At 34.7% G+C, this 26,236-nt stretch overlaps 1 protein-coding gene across 1 annotated transcript; it reads left to right on the top strand.

The window, feature by feature from the left end:
- Positions 1-1,049: 1,049 nt before the first annotated feature.
- On the top strand, positions 1,050-26,003 carry LOC115216297. The gene is made up of 11 exons (XM_029785500.2): positions 1,050-1,219; positions 5,752-5,818; positions 8,385-8,473; positions 10,067-10,249; positions 11,284-11,352; positions 12,598-12,762; positions 13,434-13,501; positions 15,315-15,360; positions 17,454-17,517; positions 22,773-22,852; positions 24,562-26,003. Exons 1-11 carry the CDS (start codon positions 1,097-1,099, stop codon positions 24,778-24,780), a joined length of 1,173 nt encoding a protein of 390 aa, XP_029641360.2. The 5' UTR covers positions 1,050-1,096; the 3' UTR covers positions 24,781-26,003.
- Positions 26,004-26,236: the final 233 nt, after the last annotated feature.

Below are 26,236 nucleotides of genomic sequence, written 5' to 3'. Positions count from 1 at the left end.
AAAGAGACCAATAGAATAAGTCTAGGCTTACAAAGAATAAGTCCTTGGGTTGATTTTCTCAAGTAAAGGTGGTGCCCCAGCATGGCTGCAGTCAAATGACTGAAACAAGTAAAAGAATAAAGGAACATAGATTTTCAATAACTTATTGATCAGTCATAGGCAAACTGTGGCCTACATCAAAATTTTTAGTGGCGCAGTAAAACTTGATGATGAGCCATGTCTCATGGCCTCCTTTTCTAAAAACAATGATTGCCTGCGCCTACTATAGGTATAGGTCAACTGTTTAATATATGGTATTTATTTTGTAAAGGATAATTAAAAACTGTTGTTGTTTTAGGCGCTTATGTTGTTGTAAGCATCTCTAAACATTCTCTCAGCTTGCCCACAGTTGACTCAGACAGCTTGAAAGTGAGAGTGTTGTATTGGTATTTGGTTGGTATTCATTTCAGATAAGTTGAATAGGAAATGAAATGCTGGCCAGTGTATGAATTGAACCTACAATCTTATGACTGTGAGCCCAACACTCTAGCCACCTGGTGTATTCTAATTCTGGAGTCAATAGATATGTTTTAGCCCTCTACAAGGGTTAATTCAATCGGATTAAAGCGTTGGATAAAATGACTTTTAATTTTCTAGCTCACTGCATTCTTTATTCAAATTCTGCTACGGTTAACTCTGACTTCCATGTTTTATTTAAGATGGAAATGAAATATTAGTCCATGGTATGGATTAGCAAAATAGTTAGTGTTGGATGAGATCTTTTGCAAAATTTGTGCAGACTTTTTGCATTCTGAAGGCAAACCAATAACAATATTGATGCCAAGGTGTATTGGTCCTGAATTTTTCTCAGATAACATTGGTAGCATATAGAAGAGCAACAGCTGGACTTCCAAGAAAAATGTTGTCCAAGTCTGAATGTTGGCAAGGAATTTCCCAGTTATAAATCCACATAGAAACATAGAAGTTTCGATAATATCTTTGAAATTTTGTACTTACTGCTAATGTATTGTAATCATTGTTTTTCTTATAGACATATTAAATTTTTTTTTTTATTACTTTAGGTGAGAATATAAAAACTAAAAAAATATCTGCTCAGATGGGTGCTTGTTCTGCTTCAGTTCCAAAGCCCAGTATAGACTTTCACGGAGGAGCTGCTTTTATTATAAATAGATTTAAAGGCAGTTTTGCTTCAAAAATCCGAAGTGCCATAGAAAGCCAGGTATTATTTTTTACATTTCTGTTAATATTGCTTTCATTATACTCACCTGTTGGTGAATAAGTTGTAAAATTCTTTTTATTACTATTATTATTATTATTATTATTAGTAGTAGTAGTAGTAGTAGTAGTAGTATGTACATTTATATATATATTTATATATTGTTGTACTTGGAGATAGTTATTTTATTTATTTATTTATTTATTGCCAATTAAACACACACACACTATTTATTTCATCTTCACTTTAGTTTTTATTCATATTATTTTCAGTTCATACGTCTATCAATGTTCTTTTGCATGTTTTTAACTAGCAAAAGAAAAATAAGTAAATTACCATCCCCAACGATAACAATATCTGTTTCAATATACATCTTCACATCAAGAATCTTTGCAAAACAAATACATAAATGTGTATATGTATATATATAAGATTTTTCATTCTCTCTCTGTTTATTTTCCCTTATTCCTTTTTGTTGAAAAGCATAGGCCCGAAACATAAAAGACTTTTTCATTTTCTCAAGCATCAAACTAATACACTTGCTTGCTGTTCATACACCCATCTTCATCTTTTGTTTTTCTATATATTTCAACTATATGTGTGTGTGTGTGTGTATACGTATATATATATACCAATCCGACCGTGGCCGTTGCCAGCCTCGCCTGGCACCTGTGCAGGTGGCACGTAAAAAGCACCCACTACACTCACGGAGTGGTTGGCGTTAGGAAGGGCATCCAGCTGTAGAAACACTGCCAGATAAGACTGGAGCCTGGTGCAGCCTTCTGGCTTTCCAGATCCCCGGTCAAACCGTCCAACCCATGCTAGCATGGAGAACGGACGTTAAACGATGATGATGATGATGATATATATATATATATATATATATATATATATATATACATATATATATATATAAACATTATCACACATACACAGCGTATGTGTGTTGTTTATATTTGCTGTGGAAAAGCATCCAATGAACACCTATTTGTCACAGACCAGGTGAGACAACTTGGCTCAGAATCACTGAGATTGACATATCAATATTTTGCTATTATTGTGGCTTATCAATATCATGTACTCGGACCATCTCAAAACAAATTTAATCTCTGGTCTGTGACTTACCATAGATCCTCGAGTATAATCCACATTTTTTTTCCAAAATTTAATGGTCAAAACCCCTTGTGTGTACTATATACGAGGTTAAAAATGAAAAATATCTTCTAAGCAATGACCGAGTCTCTATTTGCTGTCCGGCAATTTTTATTCAGACGCATTTTGTGATGTCAGGCGCGAAAATACCTTAAGCTAAGCCTGAAAGCAGTGAAGTCATAAAAGAATCATCCATAACTTGCAGTAAGCAACATTTATTAAATGTTATTACTGTTATTTCTTTATTTTCTGCAAACAATATGCACTAAAAAGCTACACATTTGCATTATGTTATATATACAATAATAATAAAGGACGTTACCGTATACAGTTTTACAAACGAAGGACGTTATATAGACCTCCTTGACTCAAGTTATAGAAGGGGTGCATATTATACACAAGGTTTAGGTTTTTCAGAGGTATAGCCCCCTAAAAATCCCCTGTGTATTATACTCAAGGGTGGACTATACTCGAGGATTTATGGTATGTGCAAACAAAGTGAAATCTATTTGCTAGTGTGCTGTGGCATAGCACATGTGAAAGAAAATTAAATTATGAATTAAAAGCTGCTCAAGTGATGTAAACTTTATCAATCAAACATACACAGTGAAGTGATATGCCGAATTTGCTGCAGGATAGCATTTTGGGAAAACACCCTACACACTGAGTTTTACAGGACACCTGAATGTCATAGACCTGGTGAGACAACTCGCCTCAGAATCACCAAAAATTATAGATATATACATATATAATTTCATAAGTGCCAACACACAAAACCTTGAGTTACTCTGTCGCTTCTGCTAAATATTAATGAAAATGCACACACACACACACTCATATATACAGGGTGCGATGGGTAAATTGTCACCCTTTTATATTTTTAATTTCACGCATGCACATTGTTTGTTTTTGATTTTGTTGACTACACAGTATAGTAGGGTCAGTTGGGCACTGTCCTGTGAGAAAAACAGCACCATGACACAATTCAAACTGCCAGAAATTTGGAAACAACATGCTGCACTGCTTGGCATTCATGCCAGAAGCTCCAATAGGAATATTTCAGAGTGTTTGGGTGTCAATCTGAGGACAGTGTAGAGGATTCGGAAAGAGTTGGATGAGTCTAATGGTGATTACGAAGGTACGGCAGCTCAGAAAACTAACTCTGATAATTCTGATAAGAAATGAACTCCTGAATTTGTTGGTGAGATCCAGGCCATGATTGACAACAATCCCTCCAAGTCAATCAGGTCCATCACCAGGGACATGGGAGTATCTGAGTTTCTTATCAGGCAGGGAGTGCATAAAGACATTTGGTATTCTTCATACAAGATGAGAAAGAGCCAAATTTTTATCTCAAGCCATCAAGAACAAGAGGAAAGACCATGCTACGAAGCTTTTGAACAAACTCAAGCATCCCCTCCAACTGAACATGCTTTGGTTTTTCTCAGACAAGAAAAATTTCGAACACACAGAACAACCGTTGGCTTGCTGTGTCCCTAAAACACGTACCAAGAGTGATAAAAATCAAACATCCAGTCAACAGCATGTTGTTTGGAGTGATCACTAGTTATAGCAACATTATGCCTCCATTAATCTACCCACATGGCCTCAGTCTCTACACTGGGGCCTACATCAAGTACCTGAAGGAAGTAGTGCTTCCCTGGATCAAGAGGATGGCTGTTGGAAGACTTTATGTCTGGCAACAGGACTCTGCAGCATGCCACACAAACAGGAGAACCCAGTCATGCGACCATATCACTCCTAACATCTGGTTACATAACTCCCCAGACTGCAACCCCCTTGATTATTATGTGTGGAGCACAGTTGAGTGAGAGACCACCAAAACTCCTTGTAACACCAAAGATGAACTGAAGGCAAGGATTATGGCAGCATTCACCAACTTAAACAAGGAAACCATCCAGAAGAGTTGCAGGAGATTCCGAAGTTATCTGGAGGCTGTGGTTGAAGCCAACAGCAATTTTAAAGAATAAGCTTACTCTTTAGTATTTCAAGATATTTTTATGTAATTTTGGTAAATATATCTGTTGATATGAGATGTCAGTGTTATTTTTATTTTTACATAATTTAGACAACAATTTATTCAGTGCACCCTATCAATGAAGTCTATCAACGAAGCCTAAAAAGTAATCATGCAGTAACAAGTTGTGTGAAACAGGGTTTATCTGAGATGCCTCTAGAAAATCACCTGAGGAGACACATCTGAACCAAATGATGTAACTGAACCATTTGTACAGTACCCCACCCACAAGGGATCAAAACAATTGTAGTGATCAATAAAGATTCTTGTATATTCCATCTTCCATCTCTCATTAATTATATATATATATATATATAGTAATAAGTAAAGGTAGCATCCAAGGAACAAGGTGTTGGAAGGTAATAAGTTTTGAGTTGTCTGAAGAAGGTATAAAAAAACAACTTTCAGAAACAATAGTTGTCTATCATAGAAGGTTTTAAGTGTTTCCATTCAATAAGATGAAAAAATTGCTTTTTAGCTTACATCTAACAGGGGATGCTATGTATGTGAATAGAAATCCAAAGTTACGGAATGGAGTAGATAAAATCTAGGCTACATATGTTTCATAACTAAAAGAATTGATTATGTGAACATTGTTCAAAAATAATTGTTCAAAAACAATTATTCGTAAAACACTTATTTGAATGGAAAATTGTATGAATGAAAATTATTAAAAAGGACAATTATATGAAATGTTAATTATTCTAAATTTTTTATTTTATTTAAACAAAAATGAAGAAATTAAAAATCAAGTACATAAATGATATTTATTTCGAATAACTGTTTTCCAAATAATTATTTTCAAATAATTATTTTCAAATAATTGTTTTCAAATTGTTTTTCAACAATTTTCATCATACGGGCAGAATCTCAGAAATAATAATTATTCAAATGAAGGGTTATCTACTAGCTTACTCATTGGGCCAAAGATGTCTTAATCAAAAGAAGTAAACACTCTCATCAAAGGATCTCATGTTGACTTGCAGGAGATTTGATATAACAACATGTAACAACAATAAATCTTTTTCCACACCCTACCCTAACAAACCAAACTACATCTCTCCTAACTTCCTTAGAAGTGCATTGTGTGAAAGTGTATGTATAAGCATGGAAGCATATTGATATTCTTTCAGAAATTCTATTAATGATCTTCTCATTGGACCATAAAATAGACAGTGATTCCTTGGAACAGAGTTTGCATCTGATTTTTGTTATCAATCTTCTGTAATAATGAAACAAGTAAAAGATAAAAAATAAAATAAAATAAATGACATAAAAAAGAACATCTTTCAGCAAGATGTGTCAACCATCTTTTCAAACATGTTACCTTGTTTCCATTCTTCAGATATGTAGCAGCAGCACTATCAGCAGTATTAATTCAGAACTTGCAAAAGTAATCAATGAAATTCCATGTAAGTACTTTATTATATTTTGTAGTGTCTAAGAAGTGTCATTATGCTAATATTAATAACATGCACTTTATTTATTAGTCAATTGGTTAACCTTTTATTTGTCAAATGGGAAATTTTCTGTATGTTTATAAAAGCTAGAAAATTTCACTTTATACATTAATTACCGTATGGGTCCATTGGACCCTCAAATTAAATTCAGACAATACTCTTGTCATTCTAAACATAATAAAAGCAGTATCAAATAATATTTTTCTAGATATTTATCAGATATAAAATAGATAAAATTGTATTCAATTGTTTGCTGAATTTTAGATGAAATAGGAAAAATTATGAAAATATTCCTGTAAATTTGTGTGGTTTTGCATCACCTTCAATCTGCTAGGTTATAGGGTGATGCAATATTTCTATGTGATGACGCAATTCTTTCAATATATTGCATCATCTTTCAGGAGAGTATTAATATGAGAGAGCAATATCTGTTTTTAGTATGCTATCAAGTTTCATATTTTATTCTTTTATTTGTTTCAGTCGTTTAATTGTGGTCATGCTGGAGCACCGCCTTTAGTCGAACAAATTGACCCCACGACTTATTCTTTGTAAGCCTAGTACTTATCTTATCGGTCTCTTTTACCGAACCGCTAAGTTATGGGGACATTAACGCACCAGCATCGGTTGTCAAGTGATGGTGGTGGGGACAAACACAAACACACACAAACACACACACATACGATGGGCTTCTTTCAGTTTCCATCAACCAAATCCGCTCACAAATTCTTTGGTCGGTCTGAGGCGATAGTAGAAGACACTTACCCAAGGTGCCACACAGCGGGACTGGACCCAGAACCATGTGGTTGGTAAGCAAGCTACTTACCACACAGCCATGCCTGTGCTTTCCAATATGCCTAGACATGGAAACTTGAGTGAAAACCAAATATCGTAAAAGTTATTGGAATTAGATGAAGAATGAGAGGAAGGTAATAGTGATTCCTTCTCTTGCTCTGAAAATGATGGTGAAAGTGATCATGTGCTGGACAATTTAGGTTCTATTGTAAATGAGCAATATATTTCTAGAGACAGATAAGAAGTTTGGCTTTCTAATCCTCTTACTCAAGCATCAGTAAGAATTTCATCTTGCAATGTTGTGCACGAAGAATGGGGACCATCCTGTTTTGCTTAAAAGGCCATGCGGTAGCATTGAAAAAATGTTTTGCTATGTTTATGCACTAGAATCTTCATGAAGTAATTCGTAAATGGACAAATGTTGAAGGTCAGGTTGTTTACAAAGATGAATGGAAGGAAATTGATTGCTCTGAACTAAAGAAATTTATTGGACTGATTATTCTTATAGGTGTTTATAAATCTAAACATGAAAATGTCACATAGTTATGGAGTCAAGAAGATCCCCACTGCCCCCAATATTCAACAAAATTATGAGCCGGGAAAGATTTCAACAGATTTTACATTACATTGCATTTTGATGATACTAGTGCAAGAAGAAAAAAGAGAAGTGATGAGGAATTGGAGCCCACAAGAGAAGTATTTGAAATGTAGAATCAGAATTTGCAAGATGGATATGTTCCAAGTTCATGCATGACAGCTGATAAACAATTAGTTTCATTCAGAGAGTGCTACCCATTCTGGATATATATTCCTTCAAAACCAGGGAAATATGGAATTAAAATTTGGGCAATATGCGACAGTGAAACATCTTATGCCTGGAAAATGAAAACTTGCACTGGAAAAGACCCAGTAAAAGGGAAATAGGCAAATCAAGGTTCAAGAGTTGTTGAAGACCTAGTAAAAGAACTTAAAAATACTGGTTGCAATATAACTTGTGATAATTTTTTCACAAGTCTAGGATTGGCTTGAAAGCTGCTTAGAAAGAAAACTACTTTAGTTGGAACAATTAGAAAGAACGCAGTTGAACTTCCAAGTGCTTTCACAGATGGAAAAGGAAGAGAAATCAACAGCACAATATTTGGATTTCAAAAGGATTCTATGATCCTATCTTATTGTCCCAAGAAAGATTGTGTAGTCACACTTATAAGTACAATGCACTCTCAGCCTTCAATTGATTAAAAAAGTGCTGAAAAGAAACCTAAAGTTATGACAGGTTACAACAAAACAAAAGGAGTAGATACCCTAGATAAGATGGTAAGTATATACACTTGCAAAAGAATGACTTGAAGATGGCCTATGGTTATATTCTATAACATGATTGATATAAGTGCAGTGAAAGGACTAGTTGGGAGTCCCAACCTTCCAAGTTCTTTTACAGGGTTTAGAAAAACTGAAGTACTGCTGCAATAAATGTGTGAATCTAAGAGGGGAATATGTTGAATAAAATCATAACCAACTGATCCTCCTGTATTTTCTTTTACCCCAAACCAGGAACTTTTCAGCACTCCCTTGTATATGTATAGAGAGAGAGACAAGCATGTGAATGTGGACGTGTTTTATATGTGTGTATGTATGTGTATTTGTATACATGCATGGTATTTGTTCCTAATGCCTACATATGTTTAAATTCATGTCCTCTACTGATTTGGGTGTCTTTTTATTACAGCAAATATACATTTCATGAATAGTTTCTACTTGAATGTGGATTTATTACAACCTCCTATTATTAACACATCTTTAGAAACTGATCTCAAGGTTAGTTTTTTGCTGGTTTTTTTTTTCATATTATATGGCTAATAGTCTAATAACCCACCCACTCTCTATATCATGATAATTATCACATCAAGAAAAGCAAGAAAGCTTTTATGTAGTCACACATTCTACTCTGATTATGACCCAAAGCTCTTTCAACAATTTTCTACCATCTTTTAAAATGAAGACCTTTAAAGTGATTTGAACACAAAAAGGAGTAAATCCCATCACTCTGCTCTTTTTAAATATTTCTTTCATTCCAATCTTCCTTAGCAATATGGCAATAAAAAAAATTAGATCAGTTTTGTTCTAATCTATTGGGTTGTCCGGAAAGTTCATGCCGATTTTTAAAGGAAAGAAAAAGGTCAATAAATACTTGCCATTACATTTTTAATCAACCAAATATGAATCATTTTGTTGCACAATGCATCTTCATCTTTCCTTTAACTTGAAAATACCCTCTTCCCAGAATTGAGGTGCTTTCATGGCAAAGAATTCATCAAGGTATCTTTTTACGTTATCCAAGGAATTGAAATTTTTATCCTTAAGACTATTCTGCAGAGATCTGAATAAGTGGAAATTCGAAGGAGCAATATCTGGTGAATATGGAGGGTGGGATAACACATCACAGCCGACTACAGCAATTTTTGTCTGGTTCCCAAAGCATCAAGTACCGAAAATGAACTTTCTTATCTTCCATTTTAAAGGGTTACAAAATTAACACAGGTTATAAGAACATAAACCTTCTTCCACGAAAAGATAGCTTAAACTGCGCTTTAAATGGAAGTGTAGTCAAATCCTATTTTATGGACTCAACCATGTCCTAAAATAAGTCAAAATGTAAGCTACTATAAATCAGCACAAACTTTCCGGACAACCCAATAATTTTCTTTCTGACCTTACTCATCATTTATTACTTACAATAGATTTTATCATTTCCCACATATCTAATCACTAAGTTGTTATAATATTTTTGCTCTGAAAACCATGCTTTTTAAACTTTCCAGCAACAGCATCTGTTATCTAAATTAACTATGTAAAGTTCAAACCTACAATCTAGTTTGTTGACTACCCAAATACACGGTTACCCTACAATATCTTTATTGACTTATTGAGTATCTAATAAATTAAATATGCAACGATGGAAAAACAAGAACAAAACAAATAAAAAGACAGATATTTATATTTATCATTGTTTTTGCTTTTTTGTTTTTACATTTTCCAATAATAATAGAAAGTAACTGTCATTAGCAACCAAAGTATTTCCTCCCTATTACTAGTTACAACCCATGCCAGCATGGAAAGCAGGCGTTAAATGACAATGATAATGATGAGATAGAACATGAGACTGAATCTTTTGCTTTTTAAGCAACCAGTAAAACATACATTTTTCAGTTTGAAAACAGCTACTTGAAGCTCAAAACTCATATCAGAGTAACTCATTGTAAACATTATTATTAAGATTAAAATAAAAATTATCACCACCATCTCTACTCAAATATACATATACACATACACACACACACACACACACACACACACACATGATGATGATGATGATGATATATATATGTATGCGAAATTTTTGTTTTGCAGGGTGAAGTATTTTGGATGGACAATCATGAAGAATGTCCTCTGCCAGTACGACCTATGGAGATAATTCCTCCAAGTGTTGGTGCTTCAATGATTGCAGCTCAAATTTCCTCTTATCTTTTTAACTCCTTTGCCTATGTGGCTCACAAAAACAAAATTATTCGCATGACCATTACCTCAAAAAATGTGAGTATCCCATTATTATTATTATTATTATTATTATTATTATTATTATTATTATTATTATTCTCTTCTTTCAATTTTGTTTCTGTTTCTTGCCAAGTGCCTTCCTGACATTTAGGGCCAAGAAACTCACTGTATACATTTGTAAGCCATTTAAATGAACACACCAGGTTATTCATTTGCAAAGTTATGTGAAAATGGGGGTGGGGAGAAAAAGAAAAAAAAGGGGAAAACATTTTTAAATAGGGAAAAAAACAGCAGAAAACAAAGAAAATAAAGGGGTAAAAAGGAAAGAAAATTCACAGCAATAATGCTCTTTTCAGTACATGTGACATACCTGTTAAAACAATCTTTTGCACTTCTTGCATGGATGGTAAGCCAGGGATCATCCTCAAATAATTTTCAGTTCTTTTTTGATCATTCCAAGTGCTCCTACAATTACTGGTATTGTAACCGTCTTGAGATACCATATTTCTTTACAATTTCAATCAGATCTTTACATTTTTCGAGCTTGTGATTTTCAATCTTTTCCAGCTCTTTGTTACCCATGTGTCTATCCTCATGTATGACAATATCTATGATCTTAGTTTCCTTCTTCCTTTTATCCACCACAACACTGTAAAGTGGTTGGTGTAAGGAAGGGCATCAAGCCATAGAAACCTTTACTAAATGTGAATAAGGACTGACTTGGATTGTCACAACCCATGGATAGGCATCTACACATCTACACCAGCTTGGGTAGGCATCTACACAGCTCCTATCTACTAAATTCCACTCAAAATGTATTGGCCAACCCAAGACTACAGTAAGAAGGCATATGTCTTAGGTGCTATGCAATGGGATTGAACCCAGAACCACATGGTTGCAAAGGAAACTTTTTAATCATTCACTTATGTAAAAGTCTTTATGACATTGTCTAAGGTTTAATGTCAAAACTCTGACTATTGGCAAGGTTTATATTAAATATGGTTTTATATATAATTCTAGTGTGTGTGTGTGGCAGTGATTACTAACAGAATATACTGATTTTCTTTCAGATCCCAAACAAGAGTATCCTTAACACAACATGTAGTAACGGCATGTGTATCGGTCATCTGATTCCTGCGGTAAGCCTTACATAATTTCTTTATTATTATAAATATTGTATGTTTATATCAATTTTTTCTACATGTCAATGCAATATTGCACATTCTTTGTGTAATCCCTCAAACAACAAGAATCCAGTAATAGATAAACCATGTGATTCATGGTTTAGACTGTTCCACAGTCAAAGAAAAGCAGATTCCACTTTATGTTCCCATTTCAAATCACTATCACAAAGAGATGGACAAATTTGAGTCTTACATGAACTGAACTCAGAGTAATATTTTTTTTTTTTTTAAGTAAAGCTTGAAAGTTCTGAAGAAGTGAAAATAACATTTGTAAAACTCATGTTACCGATGCTTGTAGTAATCTGAGAAGTTGAACTTGGAATATAAAAATTTGTATCTAAATACAGATTGGCACAAAATGTAAATACACATTAGCACAATGTGTATTTAGATTTTGCATTTAGAAATTCCCATGTAGTGCATATGTATCTAAATACATGCATTTAGAAATACACATATATTTAAATATACATTGGCACAAAATTCCAAACTTGTTGGGAGAGTAAGGTCAACTGTATTAACTCTGCTATTTATATTATCAACTTCAGTTAAGGTGGCAAATTGGCTGAATCATTAGCATGTTGGACAAAATGCTAATCTTTACATTTGGAGTTCAAATTCTGCCGAGGTTGACTTTGCCTTTCATCCTTTCAGGGTCGATAAAATAAGTACCAGTTTAGTCCTGGAGTTGTTGTAATCAACTTATTCGTCCCTGCTCCCCCAAGTTTGTTGGTCTTGTGCTAAAATTTGAAATCCATATTATTAATTTCAGAAGCATGGAAGGCATGGTGAAAAGTCAGAACAGATAAAAAAATTTATTTGAAATATAAAGCAATAGAACTAAATACTTTAAGGTGGTTAGTCTGATGGTTTGCCACTTCTACTGATTCCTTACTGTTAATATTGTTTTTAGATTAGGCACAAGAACATCAGTTTGGAGTAGAGGGGGTTAGTTAATTACATCAAACTCAGTACTTGATTGGTACTTTATGAAATGCAAAACTGACCTCCATGGAACTCAAAACTTAAAGAGCAATAAGTAAATACTGCAAGGTATTTTGTCCAATGCCCTAGTGATTCAACCAATCCATACCACTTCTCTGCTCCTAATAATAATATTTGATAATGATAATTAGTGATAATAACTATGAAAAATTTAATAAATTCAAAATGTCTTCTGATTTTACTTTTTCATTGTAGATTGGTAAACTCTATCCCAACCAAGTGCTGTCAGTGTTTGTGGAATCATTTCAAATGCCAGATGTCTTCATTAAATCTGGTGATATGCTTCTCGATGTCTACCTTAATGTTTACCTTTATCTCTCTACTGACAGCCCTAACAAACCTCTCCTCATTTTACCCTTGGTGAGTTCAATGTTTCCCTTTCATTAATTTTCATCTCATGCTTTGTTTTTTCTTTTGCTTTCTTTCCTTTTTTTTTTCTTTTTATTACAGTCAATATTTTAAAAATTTTAAATTGTAAAATAGTTAGAAATACCCTAAAATGTTGATTCTAACAAAAATTATTTTAGATATCATTAGTTTCAAATCTATTGTTTTAAAATTTATTTACTCATTTTCTTTCAAAATGAGAGCAAAGGGAATGGTGATTGGGAATTTAGTGTGCATGTATGCTGTTAAGTACATGCTTAAAAGTTCTAGTATTGCAAGAATCAATGTCTTTTGTTAACTTAGTTACCTCAGTCAAAATTTAATGTAAACTCATTGGTTTTCAATGAGCATAAATATATGCTTGAACAACTCTAGTTCCTTAATAAGTTGAATATTAAACTTATGGATTGTAAAATACAAAGGAAAAATATTTTTCTAGAAATTTCAGCAAATTGCTAGATTCCTATTCTCAGATTATATACATAAAACAAGGAGGCATGAAATTCAGGTTATTCACAATATGCTACTTGATGTGCTCAAAACAAGGATAGAAACAAACAGCTTAGCTAAGATAATATCAATTAGTCTTTTATTTATTTCTTTTATACCTATTTAAACATTTCATATCTTGTTTCATTTTTCAGACAATTCATACTGAAGGGAAATCTGATATTGCCAAACAAATTATTCACTTCAAACTTTCTGCATTGAGGTATGTTTCATATTTATTATTTTATTTGAATATTAAGCATTATTATATATGTTTTACAATAGGACAATAAACAAGCTTTTTTTTATGTATATATATTACATGTGGGCTATAATTTCAATGTAGATTTGGCTGTGTAGCAAGAAGTTTGCTTCCCAACCACATGGTCCCAGGTTCAGTCCTACTGCATGGCATCTTGGGCAAGTGTCTTCTACAATAGCCCTAAACCAACTAAGGTTTTGTGCATGATATTTGATACATGGAAACTGAAAGAAACTCATCATGTGTGTGTATTACTGTCTCCTTGTCTTGACATCACATGACAATTGTAAATAAGTGTAACCATCATGAAAGGTGGAGACACATGGTCTAGTGGTTAGAGCAGCGGACTTGCTGTCGAGGGATGGCTCCAGGCCACTCCGCTGGCAAAAATGAGAAGTCCTTGTATTTCAAAGGAGTAGCCTTGTCACACTGAATCTCCCTGAGAACTACATTAAGAGTACATGTGTGTGTGTGGAGTGCTCAGCCATCATCATCATCATTATTATCATCATCATCAGTTAACATCTGTTGTCCTACTGGCATGAGCTGGATGGTTTAACTGGGCTGTCATGCTGGAAGGCTGCACCAGAATCCAGTCTGATATTGGCCACCACTCCAAGAGTAATGGGTGTTTTTATGTGCCACCAGCACAGGTGCCATTTTCCACTAGTATCTGCCATGACTGCGATTTTGCTCAGCTTGATGGGTCTTCTTCTCAAGCGTGACATAATGCCAAAGGTCTTGGTCATTGCCTCCATGAGGCTCAACACTCAAAAGGAGCTCGGCCACTTTGCCTCTATGAGGCCCAACACTCGAAAGAAACTTAGCCACCTCACCTCCGTGAGGCCTGCTCAAAAGGAAATCAGCTACCTTGCCTCTCTAAGGCCCAACACTCACAAAGGCACCATGTACTTATATAGGCGTAGGAGCAGCCGTGTGGTAAGCAGCTTGCTTACCAACCACATGATTCCGGGTTCAGTCCCACTGCATGGCACCTTGGGCAAGTGTCTTCTACTATAGGCCTCAGGCTGACCAAAGCCTTGTGAGTGGATTTGGTAGACGGAAACTGAAAGAAGCCTGTCATATATATGTGTATATGTATGTGAGTGTATATGTTTGTATGTCTGTGTTTGTCCCCCCATCATCGCTTGACAACCGATGCCGGTGTGTTTACATCAACCGTAACTTAGCGGTTCGGCAAAAGAGGCTGATAGAATAAGTACTTGGCTTACAAAGAATAAGTCCTGGTGTCAATTTGCTCTACTAAAGGCGGTGCTCCAGCATGGCCACAGTCAAATGACTAAAACAAGTAAAAGAGTAAAAGAGTTATATAGTTGCTTTGTATTGCCCAGTTCAGTGCATTCTTTTTTTTATATTCAAGTCCTTTCCAGTTTTCGTCTCGTTTTTATCATTCTGAAGATGATAATCAAAGTACCAACAATTTAACCCTTAACCCTTTAGTGTTTAAACTGGTTATATTCAGTCAAAATATTCTACCTCTTTCATACTCAAACTGGCCATACCTTCCCCTACAGTGTCAGTCTAAAAATATATAACATCATCAAAATCTCAAAGCCAAGAGATAATGCATGATAAGTGAAAACAATGTGAATAAATAAGCATTACATTTAACAGGGTTGTCTGAATGGCAAAGAGTTAATCTATCATTTGTATGTACTTCAAAAAGATTCTGGCATGCATGTATATGCTTAAGTTTCTATTTGTGTTCCATATGCAATCAACACTTACTTATATTATTTATGTATTATTGCAGCGTAAAACTGGGTGTGATTCGTAAAGGTTTGCCCATTAAAATTAATGTAAGTATAATGATCTTTTTTTAATCACTTTCAAACATCATATGTCAAACAAGAGCTATGTTATCAATATTGCTTGTTTTTTATTGTTTTCTTATCTATAGTTGTGAGAACTTGTTAAATTTTTGTATATCAACTAGTAAGACATACTAATATATATATATATATATATATATATGTGTATATATATAAAATTATGTTATTTTATTTATTAGGGAATAAAAATTCCGGCATCACAGGGGTTCAAGTTATTCTCTATGAGGAAATATATATGTTATTTAGAGATAGTAGTCCCCTTCATCACACTATATAAAAGAATTTTAATTTAATACTTACTACTCATTTCTCAGCTACACATGTTTCTTGAGGTTCATTTTACAGTTCCTTAGGCACACAGTGTTTTACAGGAACCTTTCTTAAAACGTAACCCCAATCATCAGGCTTCTAAATAACTTTATCATAGTTCGATACCAAATACTATATTTTTATTTTAACAGATAACTATGTGTATGTGTAAATAGATTTGCCAGACCTTACTATGCAAGCCATAATTTAATTCAAATAGAATTAATAAAAATAAAAAATAAAAAATGAAAAATAAAAGAATAAAACATAAAAAAAAATATTAATTTACAAAAACTAAATTCTCACGTAACTTATGTCTATAAACATTCATGGATCTGACTGGCCTGGTGCAGCCTTCGGGCTTGCCAGACCCCAGTTGAACCGTCCAACCCATGCTAGCATGGAAAGCGGACGTTAAACGATGATGATGATGATGATGATGATGATGATATATATATATATATATATATATATATATATATACCGGAGTAAACACATAAATGTGAAACAAGGTGGAAAAAAGAGTACTCAAATACCAGTGGTAGAGTAATATGCTTTATTTTAAGCAGCAGAAAATTCAACAAAATCTGTTACTCTGAGTTTCTCGTTGCCGTTCATCAGACAGTTTTTGCTAGAAAACTGTCTGATGAACGGCAACGAGAAACTCAGAGTAACAGATTTTGTTGAATTTTCTGCTGCTTAAAATAAAGTATATATATATATATATATAGAGAGAGAGAGAGAGAGATAGACAGACAGACAGACAGATAAGAATAAGATTGTTATTTAAATATCGATCTTATCAAGTGGCCAGCATGGGAATAAAAACCTTCAAAGGTAATAATTATTATTAAAATTATAATTTAGGGTATCTAAGAGATACCACCACGCTGGAAATAGCAGCCAAAACTTAACTCTAAAACCACATTGAATGTTCATACAGCACCAGGAGAGAAGACAAAAAGACAAAATAACCTAGCAAAAAAATTACTGGATAATTCCAGATCCCGGATTTCTGGCTCTGCATAAGAAATGCTTTGCCTCATCAATGGAATATACACAGATAGCACATAAATACAACTATATATATATATAACATACGAATACTTACATATACAAACGTATACATACATATTTATGCATTTATGCACACGACCAGTTTAAATTAAAAATATATTTGTATTTATGTGCTATCTGTGTATATTCCACTGATGAGGCAAAGCATTTCTTATGCAGAGCCAGAAATCCGGAATCTGGAATTATCCAGTAAATTTTTTTGCTAGTTTATTTTGTCTCTTTGTCTTCTCTCCTGGTGTTGTATGAACATTCAATGTGGTTTTAGAGTCAAGTTTTGGCTGCTATTTCCAGCGTGGTGGTATTAGATACTCTAAATTATAATTTTAACATATATATATATATATATATATATATATATATATATATATATGTGTGTGTATGTATCTTTGTTTCTGTATTTGTCTCCCCATCACCACTTGACAACTAGTGTTGATGTGTTTACATCCCAATAACTTAGTGGTTTGGCAAAAGAGACTGATACAATAAGTACTAGGCTTTAAAAAAGTAAACCCTGGGGTCAATTTGTTCAACCAAAATCTTTCAAGGTGTTGCTCCAGCATGGCTGATATCAAAATGACTGAAACAAGTGAAAGGAAAGAAAATAAAAGAATAATGTTTTATTTTATTTCAAACTTGAAAAGAAAAAGTAATTTTAAAATTTTCCCTTATTTCAGGAGAAACAGTTCCAAATGACCATAAACTTGTTTGTTAACATGTTTGTCTTGCCTCAACTCAATAGTAAGTAAAATCTGGCTTATTTTTCAAATTATTAATTTATTTTCATACATGAAAATCAAAATCAAAATCAAAAAATCAAAATCAAAATTAAAATTAATCAACATCAATGGAAATTGTAGCTGTGATATCAGTGCCAGTGGGACGTAAGAGAACCATCCGAACATGGCTGTTGCCAGCGCCGCCCCGACTGGCCTCCGTGCCGGTGGCACATAAAAAGCACAATCCGATCATGGTCGTTGCCAGCCTTGCCTCCCCTCCGTGCTGGTGGCATATAAAAAGCACCATCCGATCATGGTCGTTGCCAGCCTTGCCTCCCCTCCGTGCTGGTGGCACATAAAAAGCACAATCCGATCATGGTCGTTGCCAGCCTTGCCTCCCCTCCGTGCTGGTGGCATATAAAAAGCACAATCCGATCATGGTCGTTGCCAGCCTTGCCTCCCCTCCGTGCTGGTGGCATATAAAAAGCACCATCCGATCATGGTCGTTGCCAGCCTTGGCCTCCCCTCCGTGCTGGTGGCATATAAAAAGCACAATCCAATCATGGTCGTTGCCAGCCTTGCCTCCCCTCCGTGCTGGTGGCATATAAAAAGCACCATCCGATCATGGTCGTTGCCAGCCTTGCCTCCCCTCCGTGCTGGTGGCATATAAAAAGCACCATCCGATCATGGTCGTTGCCAGCCTTGCCTCCCCTCCGTGCTGGTGGCATATAAAAAGCACAATCCGATCATGGTCGTTGCCAGCCTTGCCTCCCCTCCGTGCTGGTGGCACATAAAAAGCACAATCCGATCATGGTCGTTGCCAGCCTTGCCTCCCCTCCGTGCTGGTGGCATATAAAAAGCACAATCCGATCATGGTCGTTGCCAGCCTTGCCTCCCCTCCGTGCTGGTGGCATATAAAAAGCACCATCCGATCATGGTCGTTGCCAGCCTTGCCTCCCCTCCGTGCTGGTGGCATATAAAAAGCACCATCCGATCATGGTCGTTGCCAGCCTTGCCTCCCCTCCGTGCTGGTGGCACATAAAAAGCACAATCCGATCATGGTCGTTGCCAGCCTTGCCTCCCCTCCGTGCTGGTGGCATATAAAAAGCACAATCCGATCATGGTCGTTGCCAGCCTTGCCTCCCCTCCGTGCTGGTGGCACATAAAAAGCACAATCCGATCATGGTCGTTGCCAGCCTTGCCTCCCCTCCGTGCTGGTGGCACATAAAAAGCACAATCCGATCATGGTCGTTGCCAGCCTTGCCTCCCCTCCGTGCTGGTGGCATGTAAAAAGCACCATCTGATCATGGCGTTGCCAGCCTTGCCTGGCCTCCATGCCAGTGGCACATAAAAAGCACCCACTACACTCTCGGAGTGGTTGGCGTTAGGAAGGGCATCCAGCTGTAGAAACATTGCCAAATCAGACTGGGCCTGGTGCAGCCTTCTGGCTTCCCAGACCCCAGTTGAAACAGCCAACCCATGCTAGCATGGAAAGCAGACGCTAAATGATGATGATGATGATGATGATGAAACTGTCGAAGCATGTAAATGAGAATTATTTAGTTCCAAGTGGGTTTAACCCTTTGCTTGTCCAAAGCATTTTGATAGGTGTTTCTGTAAAAGTCCATGCTTGTTTTCAGATTTTTAATTAGCCCCTCTCTTCATAAACATTCTGAGTAACATCAAGTTTTCCCTTCATAAGTTCAAAGTTACTCTGGTAGTTGAAGGAAATTGGGAATGTGTAATATATAGGATGCATGGACACCATGGAAATGTGTCTTGTGTATTACATGTGACATACAGAACAAACCTACAACTAACATGTATTAGAGTAAGGAAGTAGAATATGTGAGCATATGGGTATGTGTCTCAAACTTTAATTTTTGAATTTAGTTAAAATTGTATTAAGGAGTGGAATGTGCAATTTCCTGTAAGTCAGACCTCAAAATTCAAAAGGTCCCTTGAGGATGGTGAGGGTGATGTGCTGGAACAGCCATTCTGACTCACGGTTCACGAAGCTCATGCTTGCAGACAGCCAGCTTTGCCCCAATAGCGGCAAGCAGGGATAAGGTCTTCCCAGGCAAAGCCTTAATAAATAAGGCTATCAAAAGAAACAACCCATTAAAATATGTTGTTCCACTCAGAACATTTATTTACAGGGCTGAGGCAGTGACAAATGACCGAGACCTTTGGTAATATACCATGTCTGAGAAACCTGTCAAGCCAAGTGAGATCGTAGTTGTGGCCAATGCTGGTATTTTGTAAGTGGCACATAAAAAGCACCTATTACACTCCAAGAGTGGTTGGTGTTAGGAAGAGCCTCCATCTGTAGAAACCATGCCAAACCAGATTGGAACCATTTTTCAGTCAAACTGTCCAACCCATGCCAGCATAGTAAATGGATGTCAAATGATGATGATGATAAACTATAATAAAAAGTAGGTGCAGCATGGCCAAATGGTTACAAAGTCCACTTCATAATCAAGATGTTGCAGTTTCTATTCCATTGCATAGCATCTTGGGCAAGTGTCATTTTCTAGATACAGGTCAACCCATACCTTGTGAGTGGATAGATGGAAACTGTGTAAAAAATCCATCAGATGGATTGATTGTATCAGTAATTCAATAATCAATTGTTGTCACATATTGTGTCATACTGATTCTACTTGAGAATTGCATTAAAGGTACATATGTCTGTGGAAGGCGGCGAGCTGGCAGAATTGTTAGCATGCCGGGCAAAATGCGTAGCCATATTTCGTCTGCCGTTACATTCTGAGTTCAAATTCTGCTGAGGTCGACTTTGCCTTTCATCCTTTCAGGGTCGATAAATTAAGTACCAGTTACGCACTGGGGTTGATGTAATCGACCTAATCCGTTTGTCTGTCCTTGTTTGTCCTCTCTGTGTTTAGCCCCTTGTGGGTAGTAAAGAAATAGGTACATATGTCTGTGGAATACTCAACCACTTACACAGCGCTTGTCTTAAGGCACAGGCACACAGAGCTGGAAGCTTCATTGCCACATAGGCCTTGGGGCCCAATTCTGATTTATGTAAGATGTGACTTGTCAATAAATATTATAAGCTCCAGTGCATTGATTAGCCCAGGGGCTTATCACATGGCTAAGACAGTCCTGCACTCACACACTTATTCAATGGTTCTAATAGTTCAGTTGATCAAACCATTCAACACTCCTAGTCAGAAAGTCTGACTAGATCCATTCATTATTATTAGAAGAGAAGAAGAAAAACACATGTTACACTACTGACTGCAAAATTATATTTTACAAACAACAGAATAACATTGAACTTAAAATGATTTTGGAGTGAGAAATCAGATTTGTATTTGTCTACTATATATTTTTGTTATGTGTTTTTTTTCTATGTAATTCTTTCTTTGAGTGTGTATATGTATGTGTGTGTGTGAGAGAGAGAGAGAGACAGACAGAGACAGAGAGCATGTGTTGTGACCTTCAGCTCATTCGTATGTCTTAAGGTAGTTGTAGTTCCCTTTTCGCTTTTTTAAATGACAACATTATGTAATGAGGATGATAATATCTTTTGAAAAGCTACATGTTATGCACATAAGACAATCATGATAGGAAGTGTGTAACTATAAATTTCCTTTTACACTGTAATCATAAATTTAGTTCCTCTTATTGTAATCTTTGTATCTTTGACAATGTTGATATCTCTTGAAATAAGATAATTTCTATCTCCTGTTTCAAGAGTTAATCAGAGTAAACATCCGCCACAGATTATAAATATTTTTGTATCCTGTAATATTCTTCAGAAATCATATCAGTGATTTGTATTAGTGAGAAGACACATGACATAAATAACTTCCTATAATTCTCCCTATACAACAGGTTCAGCCACACACATACACATACACATATATATATATATATACATACACACACATACATATACATGTATACATGCATATATAAACATACATACATGTACACACACATACATGTACATATACACACACATATATATATATACATGCACATACACATGTACACATACATATATATACCCACACATACATGCATACACATACATACATATATACGATCACATATACCAACATATATACAAATGTATTTGCACATATACACACATATATATACATATATACATGCATATAAGAATGTTTAAACATATTGTTAGAAGTTTAAGATGTTAAATTGTATAATTTTATATATAAAAAAAAGAAAAGAGAGAATTCTTTCATTTGTATATAAAGATATAGAAAGATTTTTTTTCTTTTTTTATGTATCATATTTTAACAGATTATATTTTTTTTCATTATCATCGTAGTTGTTTGATTATTTTACTACTTTTTTTTACTTTAATTAACCGTTCAATTTTGGGCTAAATTTTTCTATAAAATGCAGTTCCATAGCTTTACAGTATTCTGGGTCAATTGATGAGCATTTGTAGAATGGAATAATTTTGAATTTTCCATTTCCGCATACTTCTAGGTGTTTGCTTAATGGTATTTTGTGTAACTCTTCCTGTTTTATATGTTGTCTATGTATTCTAGCGCATTGTCAGAGGGAGTTGTTCGTTTCGCCAATATAATTTTCCTTGCATTTTGGGCAGGTAATGCAATATATGAGGTTTTGCGTTTTGCAGGTCATATTTGCATTGATTTTAAAGAGAGGGCCACTTTTGAATTCTAAGTGGGAACCACATTCTGGGTATTTGTAATTATTGTCGTTGTTGCATATTCCGCATCTTTTGTCTCCACATTCTGTTACTGAGAATTCTGGTCCCTTCTCCGATCTGAATTCTGCCCTTGTGAGGTGCTTTTTCAGGTTTATCGGTTGGCGTTTGCTGTTAAGTAAGATTTTTTTGTTCATCAGGTTCATCATTTTGGGGCTTTGTAGAAGGATGGGTAAGTTTGATCTTATAACCTGGAAAATGTTTGTTATGCCAGGACTGGCTCCCTACATTACATATATTAACACTAACTTAAATATTGCTTTTCATGTGATGGGTCCCTGAGATTATTATCCTGAAGCAAGTAAGTTATGCACCTTAATTAGAGGCCTGGCTAGTAAATTTACCTCATAGCCTTATACCATGCTCCTTACAAGTAAAGTTTGAATCAGACTACAGCTCTTTGTGTATGGATTACTTATATATTTATTTTGTGTGTTCAACTTGACTGAAACCCATCAAGATATGTATTTTATTTCATTACCTTGAAATATTTATTTTATTCAAAAGAAGTAAGTGATTAATTATTTATAAATTATTTATTTCAGAAAAGGGTGAAACTGGAATCCCTATATCTACACTTATCAAAACAAACAAAATAAGCAACACGAAATTACACTTTGGCATGGTGAGTTAATCTGTATAAAATATTTCTTCGATAGATGTGAAAACTGAGCTATTTTATAGGATGTGACATCGAAGCTATGATATGGTGGTTGGCATGACTGTGTGGCTGAAGAGCACACTACACAACCAGATGATTCTGGGTTCAATCTCATTGTGCAGTGCATTATGCATGATGCCTTCTACCATAGCCTCAAGTCTTGAGTTAAAAGTGAATTTTGACAAATGGAAACTGAGTGATAGCCTGTCATGGGAGTGTGTGTGTGTGTGTGTGTGTACACACATATGCACACACACACATACACACACGTGCACATATGAATGTATGTATGTCTTTACTTTTTGTAATTACAATTTTTCCTAAAAGGAGGAAACTCGTTGCTAACAAAGGACCAAAAGTTCTTTCATTGGAATTTAGATGACAACAGTGATAAATGCATATATATTGAAACTTGGAGAAGTCTTAGAATATTTTAAAAAGTTGAGGAGCATACATTTTAAATAAGTGAAGGGAGGTAATCGAGTTCGACCAAAACTGAAGAAATCAGAACAATTACATATTCATCCACTTTCGCATCACAAGGGAGGTACATGACTACGTTGTGCATATACTTCTAAGTAATTAGGAGATACTGATTTTAATTATAATAAAAATAAAAATTAATATTGATTTCATAGAGAAATAAGCATTATTGAAAATGTATTTCAAATAAAGACATACAAATTTTTTTCACTTTCATATTTAATTTACAATATGCCATTGGTGAGGGGAATTTGGTTTATGATTAAAAGAAATTGATTTTACTAAACATTTTTTCAGAATCCTCGAGTTGTTTAGATTTAGTATCAAAATGTAAGGACTACCCTCATATATATACAATATACCTCATTACATTGCATATTGGAATCACAGCCTACTTTACTTCATTACATTGCTTATTGGAATCACAGCCTCCTTTTATACCAGAGTAAAGATAAACAATATTTTTGCTAAGCGGTACATAACACAGTGATCTCCCTTGTATGAGCACCCACTGTTACGCCTGAAATCTCAGACTTCCTGGTAGCTGACATAGTCCTACAGCAAAATTAGATTTTAACTCAAAAACAATGAAATTAAATTTTGTATAGATAATTTATCAGTAATGTTTTTGCTTTATTTTTTAACAATGATGATACTGATAATGGATCTTTTCGGTTTGAACGGCAGTTTTTCTAGCGATGTCATATGGAATTGTCACCCATAATTATGACCCTAGTCTCGATCTATTGCATTTCAATCTGTTTTAGGGTTAGGGTTAGCGGTGGGGGAAGAAGGGTATCTTTTTTCTTCACAAATGTAAATAAACCCAATCTGTTTCTTAAACGAGGGACATATTCATACGGCACAGAATGTTTTTTTTTTACCTCAATAGACGTCAGTGATTAGTTGAAATTGCAGAAATTGAAGAAAAAAAACAGCAAATATCTTACAAACTATAGAATTTTCTCAATAAAGCCAAGAGAAAAGATGTTTTATAAACACATTTTACCAGTATACGAAGTTTAAAAGTGTTTAGTTATGTGGAAATTATTTTTAAAAATTGTCGTTCAAACCGAAAAGATCCCTGGTAATATTTTACTCAAATCATACACCTGTTTTATATAAATTTTTTTTTTATTTTACGTTTGATCTGCCAGTCCAGTAATATCTGCTTTTGTTTCCTTTCCCAGAATTCTGCCCTGTTGATGACTGATATTTCTATGAATTTTACTGAAGTTGATTATGACTGGCCCTTTGGAAGCCTACAACTGTTACAAAGTACTTTGGTGATGCCAAATTATGCGATGAGTATATCCCTATTTAAAGCATTACAGACTGCATTTTCAGATGACCCTAACAGGTTTTACAACCAAGAAAATATCATTGATGACATTTCATTGGATATTTAGAAAATGAAATAGCTATATTGGAAAATGCAATGAATATGAAGTTTTATTTTTAGGTTTTTCTCTAAATTTTACTTCCCATTTATATTTCTTGATATTGTTAGAACTTATAAGGTGGCAAGCTGGTACAATCGTGAGCACTCTGGACAAAATGCTTAGCAACATTTTGTCCATCCTTACATTCTGGTTTCAAATTCCACCAAACGTGACTTTGCATTTCATCTCCTTGAGGTCAATAAAATAATTACCTGTTGACACTGGGTTTCAGGTTATCAACTTTACCATCACTCCAAACATGTTGGCCTTGTGCTAAAATTTGAAACCAATATTGTTAGAAATTATATTTTTTATGACTAAACTAATTATAATTTTTAACCAAATATATGAAATATGTAAATGACTGAAACAAGTAAAAGAATAAAAGAATATAAAGCTGAATATGAAAGTGAGTTTTAAAAATGTCTGACTAGACTCTCACATTTATATTCTCTTCTTTGCTTTCTAAATGTCCACATATAATCATTTAAATCATCGAATTTTTATTTTGTTCAGAAAATATTTTGAATCTTATTTTTTTATCATATTTTAAAGCTTTACTTCATTTTCCTTTCAATAAGATATAATTTTACAGCTGAATATCTTTTCTGCTCAGTTAAATGAGAAATACAAGTAAAATACTAGGTATTAGAGGAGAGGTCACTATAAAAGGAAATAAAGTGAATGTATTTACAGATGTCATCAAGTAGAATGAAAATGGATGCTAGGGAGAGAGAAAAGGGAGGTGGGGAAGACTAGCCTTTGGGTAGGGGAATTTTATTGCCAGTCCTCCTTTTCCTCTTCTACTTAGCATCTATATATCCTTCCACTTAATGACATCTGTAAACGCACCCACCTTATTTCCTTTTTGGGTGATCCACCTTGTAATTAATACTTTCATTGGTCATTTGTTCATCTCCACATAATGTAAACAATTTATAGGTAATAGGACCTGAAGAGAAGCTAAGTTGGTTTAATGCATGTTACAACTTATGTAACAAGCATCGCTTTGATATGAAACATTTGTAGTTTATATTTTACCTGTTCCATTCTTTACTTTCTTGGATTTTTAGCAGCATTTTTACATGAGTTGTCTAGTGACCATCAGCTTATTGAAATTTCTTATAATTTCAATATGGGATGAAGTGTGTAACTTACAATGTTAATAAACTTTTTTTACTGTATATTGTCCTGCTTTTGTCATTTATACTAGCTGCATAAATACTCAAGGCTTACTGATGACTTACTTGGATCCTTGGATCATACCTATTATCTCTTATTATAAAAGGCAGATTTTATCTGCCTCCCTTTGGGAGTTATACAAATCTACAATATAGGATTTCTTCAATTACAATTTACCTAGCATTTTTAAGAGTACAATGCATCGCGTCATGCCAGGTCCAGTTTTTAAAATTTAAACTCC

The sequence above is a fragment of the Octopus sinensis genome, linkage group LG1 (genome assembly GCF_006345805.1).
Source record: "Octopus sinensis linkage group LG1, ASM634580v1, whole genome shotgun sequence".
NCBI lineage: Eukaryota > Metazoa > Mollusca > Cephalopoda > Octopoda > Octopodidae > Octopus > Octopus sinensis.
Note: the sequence above shows the minus strand (reverse complement) of the source record. Positions and strands in the feature narration are given on the sequence as shown.